The sequence below is a fragment of the Lactuca virosa genome, chromosome 9 (assembly GCF_052849685.1).
Source record: "Lactuca virosa cultivar CGN04683 chromosome 9, Lactuca_virosa_CGN04683_v6, whole genome shotgun sequence".
NCBI classification, from domain to species: domain Eukaryota; kingdom Viridiplantae; phylum Streptophyta; class Magnoliopsida; order Asterales; family Asteraceae; genus Lactuca; species Lactuca virosa.
In genome coordinates, this window is record NC_136434.1 from 101,091,657 (window position 1) to 101,100,411 (window position 8,755).

Sequence of the window (8,755 nt, forward strand, 5' to 3'; positions counted from 1 at the left end):
AAGGAACAGACTCCCCTGGGATAGTGGCGTGATCATCTCCAAAAGTGTGGTTGAAATATGCATCTCGAATATTGGACCTCTTCAAAAATAAGAACTTAGACTTGAACTTGCGAAACCAGCCATCAATCAAAACTTCAATCTTCAAAGAGAATGGTGCAAGCCTCCAAATCATGTAGACAATGTGGGAAAGCATACGCCACATTGTATATTAGAGGAAACAGCCCATCGAATCGTCACAAAAGTGTCATAAGAAATGGTAGTAATTCCATGTAATGAAAAAGAACGGAACGAAATCAATGTGGTGGAAATTCACAACTCACGACGTGAATCAGTACAGGCTCACGACGTGAAGTCGCTGAATCGCGCATTCTGAATTTCCTTGTAACTTTGTTCACGACGTGAGAAATATAGGGTCACGACGTAAAGTCTGGGTAAACTAGAATTTAAACTGCCTTCTTCCTTGTAAATACATATACTCCACTCAACGTCTTAATGAATTAAGACCCTTCTAAATTCAGTGTATTTTGACGACTCTTCTAACTATAACCTCTCTCTCGACTCACCCCACACTTATTTCCAATTGTGGGTTTCGACTTTCAACTTCTAAACTTGAACGACACTCGCCTAAACGAACACGACTCTTGACTCGACCTTACTCCTTCCCCAAGACTCCTTATCAAACTAAAAGTTAACAACCAAAGAAGAGCAAAGTAACATAATATCTTAAAGTCTTACAATCCAAACAAATTTAAAAAAAAACAAACCAAATAAGTGTAAAATAAACAAAATAAAACTAAATGATCAATCATCTTCATCCTCCTCGTTTGCTCCACTAGTGCCTGCCCCATCTCCTCCATGTCCTCGAAACTCCGTCCACCTCGGGCAAATTGGGTAATGATACCCCAAATGAGGCGGCTGCTCCACCCCAAGGTGTCGAACCACATTCTCCATGGTACCCCCAATCCAGTTGACGCTCAATGATAACTGGTCAAAATACCCAGCCATATCATTCCCAATGTGTGATCCTACCATGGGTGCGGGTGGATGCATTGGCTGCCCTCTCTTTCCTCTTCCTCTCACGTTTCTTCTCCTAGGTCGTGGCTGTGGTTGTTGTTCGGGTTGTGTATCAGGCTGCTCGTCACCCTCATTACCCTCATCATCTGAAGGTACTATTCCCCAATGCGACCCAAAGTTTCTGACAACCCGCATGGTCTCCAAATACCCCATGCCAAACTCATGCTCATCCACACAAGTCATGGAATGAGTAAGATCAGGGACAAGCAAACGATACGATCGGGCCAAACACGTAATAAATTTCCCTCCACAAATAGGGCTCCCGGGGCGAGAACTGGCAGCAGACCCAGCCAGAAAACGCGCCAAAGAATAAGGAATGTTACAGCACACTCCGGGCTGCAAGATACACCATAAGAAGAATAGATTTTGCTTTGTTACTTTATCTCCATGCCTCCTATGATTGATGGAGAATGTGATGAAACGGTGGAGTAAGCGGTGGATAGTGGACCGAATACTACTCTCGGGAGACACTCCGGAATTAAAAATCCCGGATGCAATACTATGCCAGAAAGCATATCCAGTGACACCATCCGTGTACCCTCTAGCTGCCTCGCTCAAGAACATACCAAATTTGGGAGTCATTGCCTCTTGACGATCATATATTCCAACCCTCCAAGCGAATTCAACGAGGCTGCATTCCCGATACTCACCCCCTAAACGGAATACCAAAGCTTGCTGCCAATGTGGGTCTAGGACAGTCTCTTGGAATGTCACTGTTGAGAAAAACTCAACACAAAACTCCTTATACACCCGCTCTTGGATCCGAAAAAGGTTGATCCATCCCGAGCAAGTGAACGAATATCCATCTCCAATAAATATTTTAGTCAAAAACGGGGACAGCCTTTCCACGAGTTCGACTTCCCTCAACCGCGTCCAATTGATTGTAGGAGCAACTACAATCTCTCGGTTGTAGAGCCACCCTAATTTGTTATTCCACCGGGTCAAGATTTCTCGGGACATCGTTTTGGGAAAATTGTAAAACGGGTGTAAACCCGCAACTCCAAGAGGTGTCTCCCTTCTAGGACCCATTTCTGCAAAAACAAACAGCAAACACAGCCAAAAGAAACAACCCACAAGTTTAGAAATAAAAGAAACATAAAACTGTTCAGCCCAGAATTCACGTCGTGAATTCCTAAGAATTCACGTCGTGAGTTCGTCATCGATGTCACATTCTGTTCTGTTCTTGTACAAATCGGCCAATACAATGTTGGGGGTTTACTACTATATTACTTTCGACCATAAATCATCTACATTCCAAGGCTAATTCACGAATTCTAGGGCATATTTTATACATTTCAACTAACTAACAAACCTAAACCTAAGTTCAACTATTAGAGAAGAATTAAACTTAGTACTTAAGAACCATTACCTTAGATTGAAGTATTACGTAAGCAAAAAAGGAAAATAGAATGGTTGTCGGCCAATATCGAACGGAGGGGACCAGTTGCCCCTTTCACTTCGTGAGGAATAAACAAAGTGGTAGGTCAAACTGATTCCTTATCCTTTAATATGTGGTCCCGAATAATTTACTACTCACGTCGTGAATCCGTAATGGTTCACGTCGTGAGTTTTGTCTGGACTCTAAAATTGGGCCATTTAAGTAGGAAGTGGGCTAAGGCATATATTGGGTCATTACTGAAAGTGGGCAGGCTTACAAAAAATATAGTTATCATAAAATATTCATGCCCGTATTCTATCTGAATTCACGTCGTGAACCCGTAATGGTTCACGTCGTGACTCCCGTCTGATCATGAAATTTATTAATTTCTCCAAATTTAATTTTGTAAGATATTCAATAAGTGTTACCACTTGATTTTAACGACTCCTTATGCAGATAATAATTCGGATGACATGATCGACTTCCTAAGAACTAAAAATATGCTAAAAACTAAAAAGAAAAAGAAAGAAAATGCAAACCAAACTCGGGTTGCCTCCCGAGAAGCGCTTCTTTTTGAGGAGTCTTGAGCTGGACTCCGTACCTCTTACATTGAATCATCTGAAGAGTCCACCACTAGGATCTTTTGCTCCTTGAAACGCCTCTTGTAAGCTTGAACACGTCTTTTATACACCTTTTTCGAATTTTCCTTTTTAGCCTTGACCTCGTCTCCATCAAGCTTGCGTTTGGTCCCTTTAGTCTCTATCTTGTTTTCATACTTAAACTCCATAGTATCCTTTTCTTCCTTTACCACTGGTCTTGTTATTTTTGATGTAGTCTCCTCTTCACACTCGACATCTCATCATCTTCCTTGCTCACCCAAGAAGTTGGATTCGTGTAGGCAATGACTTCAACTAAAAATGGAACAGATGCTCTCGGTTTTGTTCTTTTAACTTGTTGAATTGTTTTGATTTCTTCTTCCATGAGCTTCTCTAATTCTTCAAGTTCATTTTCTTCATCAATGTTGAAAACCTCTTCTTGAGCATGATTCCCTTGGAAACCATCTTCTATTCCAAAAATTTCCTTCTCATCCCCAACTCTCAAGGTGAGCTTGGACTCGCGTATATCAACCAGAGCTCCAACAGTGTTAAGTAACGGGCGACCAAGAATAATCGGTACATTGGGATCTTCTTTCATATCCAATACCACAAAGTCTATTGGAAAAACAAATTTCCCAATTTTCATGAGAATATCTTCCACAATGCCCCGGGGATGTGTCACTGAACGGTTCGCCATGTGAATAGTCATCTTTGTAGCCTTCAACTTCTGAATATTTAATTTTTGATAAAACGAATAAGGCATCAAATTTATGCTAGCCCCAGAATCGGCTAAAGCATAAACCTTCATATTAGTCCCAAACTCACATGGGAGAGTGAGTCGTCCAGGATCCCCCATCTTCTTAGGTACCTCTCCCAACATAGCTTTTGAGCTTTGCTCACTTAGAATCACCTTAGAATTCTCCTTTAATTGCTGACGAGTGTCTAACAAGTCTTGTAGGAACTTAGCATATTCTGGAACTTTTGCAAGTGAATCAATAAAATGAGTATTGATAGGAATACCCTTCAATTGCTTGATAAACTCCAGATGTTCTCTCTCCAGTGGACTGAGATTAGCTCTAGACGGGAATGGCAAAGGTGGTTTATAAGCTGGAACGGATATGGATTTCTTCTGTTCAGACCGAGCCCACGACGTGAGCATAGCGGGCTCACGACGTGAACTGGGTATTCCAGCAGATTCTTCAATTTCGAGCTTCGGCTTCTTTGGCTTTGGATCGGGCTGCTGTGGCTTCACTTCTAAGGCTTCTAGGAACTCAGAAATCGCCTCTTCTTCAATATCTATGGCCATTACGTGAGATTGGGTCTTCTTTTCAGAATCTTTTGGGAACATCTTCTCATTAACCAAAGTGGTAAGTTGACCAAGTTGTACTTCAAGGTTATTGATGGAGGCTTGTTGATTCTTTATTAATGCTTGCTGATCTATCATCATTGCATGATGATTCTTCATTATAGTTCTTTGTTCTTCCATTGCAGTGTCAGTAGCATCATGTCTTTTTTCTGAAGCTTCCATGAATTTCATCAACATGGTCTCTAATTCTGATTTCTTCTCTGCTAGTGGTTGCTCTCTTTGGTAGAAGCCCCGGCCAGTTTGCCTAAATTTCTCTTCTTTTTGCTTCTTGTATTCATCGTAAGGCAGCCACTCTTTCTTTGGTTTCCTCCAGTCTTCATCATATTTGTCCCCACTTGAGTAGCATACTTGAGCTTTCTTGTTTCCATATTCATCCATATTGCAATCCTTTGTCAAGTGTGGGCCACTACATCTCTCGCAACCAACTCGAATTGAATGAATTGATTGCTCCAATTGAGTCAACCTCCTATCCATAGTGCTAAGCATTGCCATCACAGCCGCCATCTCTTCAGTTTGTGTACCTCCACTGCCTTTTATTCCATCACACCCTGGGTTGTGATACTCACGAGAGTGCCTTGAAAACTCTTCAATCAGCTCCTTGGCCTGATTTGGGTTCTTCTTCGTTAGTGGTCCTTGCGAATCAAGGAGTTGTCTAGTCATGACATTCACCCCATCATAAAATATCGACATCTCTTGCTGAATATTGAGGTCATGTTGAGGACAATTCCTTAACAACCCCTTGTAGCGTTCCCAGGCCTCATATAATGACTCCCCTGGATTTTGCTCAAAGTTGGCAATTGCCTTCTTGAGTTTGGAGATTTTGGAGGGTGGACAAAACTGATCTAGAAATCTCTCACGCAATTGGGCCCATGTGGTGATTGTACCAGGTGGGAGTGCCTTCAACCAGTCTTTTGCTGCTCCCTTGAAAGTGACTGGTATCATCCTTAGCAAAGTTGTCTCCCTTGGGATATTGGGAATATTAAAATAATCCAAAATATCGTTCACCTCGTCTAAATGTTTGAAAGCATCCTCGTGATCCTTCCCGTAGAATGGGATATCCTTAAGTGCAGTAAGGATATACCCCTTCAACTCGAATGTGGCATTGGCAGGAATCGTAGGATGTACTAAACTCGGCCCCCACATCATCTCGAATGCGCTTCTTATAGTCCCCCATGGCCATCTCATCAATGTTCGCCATTTCGTTCTCCAGCTCGTTCTCGGGTTCACTTGTATGTAATTCAAATTCAGGCTCAGTATCGTACGCGGACTCGGCTTGGACGGGTATTTGATCTAAGTGTTCAAGCTTGCTCTTGTTCTTTGAAGATGAACTTGACTCCTCCGTTTTCTTCCCTGACTTCTTTGAGAACACTGATTTGAATTCTTGTAAAGGTGTCTTCTTTGGTGTTTGATCTTCTTTCACGCTCTTATCCTTCTTTTTGTGAAGTGTAGACTCGGGATCTTCAAGTGGTGGTACCAAAGGTGTGTTAGAACCTCTGGTCATGAACTACTGAAATAAGACAAAAAGATAAAACGTAAAACTGAACTAAGAAAAACGAACTAAAATAAACAAAACTAAGGACTTCAGTTCTCACGTCGTGAATCTTTAAGATTCATGTCGTGAGTCCTGTAATGCAGAAAAAATTATAACAGAAAAGTAACTTCTTGCAGGTTTTATCCTACAAAAAGGATCGATTAAATTAAAGCAAACAAACTAATAATTAACTAAGCCGTTCCCCGGCAACGGCGCCAAAAACTTGATGTGCACGGAAGTACCCACTAATTTTAATATTTATAACCTAACAAACTTAGACTAACTATGCACTTGTAGGCAGTGTACCTAGTCAGATTACAGTATAGCTTGGGTAAGTCGGGTGTCAATCACAGGGAACGGTGTTATTAATTAATCTATTTACTACTAAATTAATCTAATTATTAACAAGCTAAAAGGGGTTTTTATCTGATTTTGCAAGATCAGACTATCTTAACTCAAATTCAATCAATAATTAAAAACACTCTTATCTAGTTTGAATCCACTTCGTCCTTATGGCTAGCTAATAATTATGGATTATTAAGTTGGTTGTTATTATATTAGTAATTTAGGTCTAAATTTACCAATAGTTAATTAATTCATGTAAAACTATGTATGGTCACACACAATTAAACACAGAACCAATTATGCTTATGAATATGCTATGTAAGATTTATCATGCAAACACAATTATGGTCATAATCTATGTTCTCTAGCACAGCAAAGTTAATTACTTCAATTACTAACTAAGATTTTGGTTGATCCTAGCTCTAGCAATTCAATGTTCACTAAATTACTAGGTTATCAAGTTCATGCAGTTAATGGTCACTAAACTACACATAACATGAATTTAAGCAACTAAAGCAACAACATAAGCATGCTAGGTAACAATAAATCAAACACAAGCAATTCACAAACTAAATAAATCCATATAAAATTATGCTATTCATCAGTTAGAAGCTTCATCTAGCTAGATAATAGTAGCTAGATTCAGCTGCTCATAATAGCAACTAACACATAAACACAACTCAAATAAGAAAACATGTTCATAAGTATCAAACAAGTAAACAAATTATGGACTTTTACTCTTTTGGTGTTGAAAACCCTTTTTCCAGGACCTTACTTCTGCTGTAAATCGCCTCCTGGAACCTCTTCCTTTAGCCAAAAGTCTCCCAAATCGTAATGGGAAAAGGTATTTATAATATCTTTAAATTTCCTGTTCACGTCGTGAGAATGTAAGTCTCACGTCGTGAACTCGAGATAATCGTGTTCGACAAGGATTCCTTCACCCGGATGCTTATCTTCTAAAACTCTCTACTCACGTCGTGAACCATGAACTGTTCACGTCGTGAGTACGTCTTTTGGGTGTTTTTTTCGTTCTTCTTTTCTTCAAGCCCCCCAAAGTTCCAAGTATTGTCACTTCTGGTCCCTTTCTTTGAAAATACTTTTATTTGGCTACACATAACAATTTATCCTTATAAGTACCATAATTATGTGCAAATAACCAAAATATTTAATAAAATGTAGATCAATATTGCCTAAAACTATGTATAAATATGGCAATATCACTTCGTGCTTACAGTGTTGATTTAAATGTGTTTCAGGTACATCTCAGGATCGAGCGAAGGCTCCGACATGATTGCACACGCTCGTCGGTCATTGATTTGAGGATTTTGGGACACCGTGTTTCTGTTTTGATGTTGATGTTTTGTTAGACAATCAAACTTATGATGTTTTGGCATTTATGACTTGACATTTTGGAATATTTAAAATGAAAATTTTGTTTGAAAATTTGAGCTATTACAAGTTGGTATCAGAGCCTTGGTTTGAGGGATTCGGGCACACCCTCGAGTATGTCTGGACTTAAACCAAGGAGTTGATAAATCTAAAAAAATGGTTTTCTTAAAAAGATTTTTTTAGAGTAACGAACCTTAAGAGAGAAGCAGGACGGAGCAGTGTGTACAATCAGCTAGAGCCCGAGCGGTGATTTCCCAAAATACCCTTACTTGGTTATGTTTTTGAGTTATTATTTGTGCTGTTAGAACTTCATGGTAGATGATAGGCTAGGTATCTTCAGGAAGTATGAGCTAGAGTTGCCTGATTCGTGATGCCTTAGCCTAGGAGGTAGCTTCTTTGATTGAACCTACCCTTGCTATTTGCTATGTGTATGCTGTTTAGTTGTACATGATGAAGAGTTTATAGCCTTAGAATGCATGGTTTAGCCTTTCTTCCTGTTCCTTGTTTGGTTGTGGACTTGAGGAAGAATCATTTATTCGACCGTCTATCGAGTCCTATATCATGTACGATTGGCGTGCGTGGAGAAAATGGCGAGAATGGCGGTGTAACACCTGGTTCCTGGTATGTATTTAATTTAAAACTTATTCATTTTTGCATAGGAACTCGACGAGTTGGAGGCCCAAAATCGTCGAGTAGGAAGGGAATTTGGACGCAGAATGCAAAGTCTACTTGACGTGTTGAGAGCCCCAACTCATCGAGTAGGACTGCCAGAGTGAAACCCTAATTTCGGGGTTTTGCACCCTATTTAAGCATCTTAACCCCCACATCCCAGCCTCATTTCCAGCCTCCAAGTCCCAAACCCTAAATCTCGAAACCCTAATGCTATTGTGAGTGTTTGTGAGTCATTCTAAGTGTTTTAGTGTGTATATTGAAGCCATTGGAAGAAGGAAGAGTTTGAGGATACAAGAAGGAGTTGTAGGTCCAAAATCCTTGCCTCATTCACGTTACTTTTCTGGTAAAAAGATTGAACCTTGCTTTATGGTTACTTAGATCTTCTTTTAGGGCTATTTGTTTGG

General features: G+C 40.1%; 1 protein-coding gene and 1 non-coding gene across 2 annotated transcripts; one reads left to right on the forward strand and one right to left on the reverse strand.

Moving 5' to 3' along the window:
- Nucleotides 1-3,271: 3,271 nt before the first annotated feature.
- On the reverse strand, nucleotides 3,272-5,599 carry LOC145139622 (uncharacterized). The gene is made up of 3 exons (XM_079073378.1): nucleotides 4,763-5,599; nucleotides 3,874-4,678; nucleotides 3,272-3,363 (listed from the first exon to the last, which is right to left on the reverse strand). Exons 1-3 carry the CDS (start codon nucleotides 5,597-5,599, stop codon nucleotides 3,272-3,274), a joined length of 1,734 nt encoding a protein of 577 aa, XP_078929504.1.
- On the forward strand, nucleotides 5,121-5,227 carry LOC145141607 (small nucleolar RNA R71). The gene has a single exon (XR_013722800.1). It is a non-coding gene; the product is annotated as a small nucleolar RNA R71 (small nucleolar RNA).
- Nucleotides 5,600-8,755: the final 3,156 nt, after the last annotated feature.

What these genes read in the sequence shown, in the direction of transcription:
- LOC145139622 (XM_079073378.1), bottom strand. Translation starts at nt 5,599, where the DNA reads ATGAGATGGCCATGGGGGACTATAAGAAGCGCATTCGAGATGATGTGG. An exon ending in ATGGAAACAAGAAAGCTCAA is followed by an intron (nt 4,679 to 4,762) that starts GTATGCTACTCA and finishes GAATACAAGAAG; the next exon opens with CAAAAAGAAGAGAAATTTAG. An exon ending in TGGACGACTCACTCTCCCAT is followed by an intron (nt 3,364 to 3,873) that starts GTGAGTTTGGGA and finishes TTCCATTTTTAG; the next exon opens with TTGAAGTCATTGCCTACACG.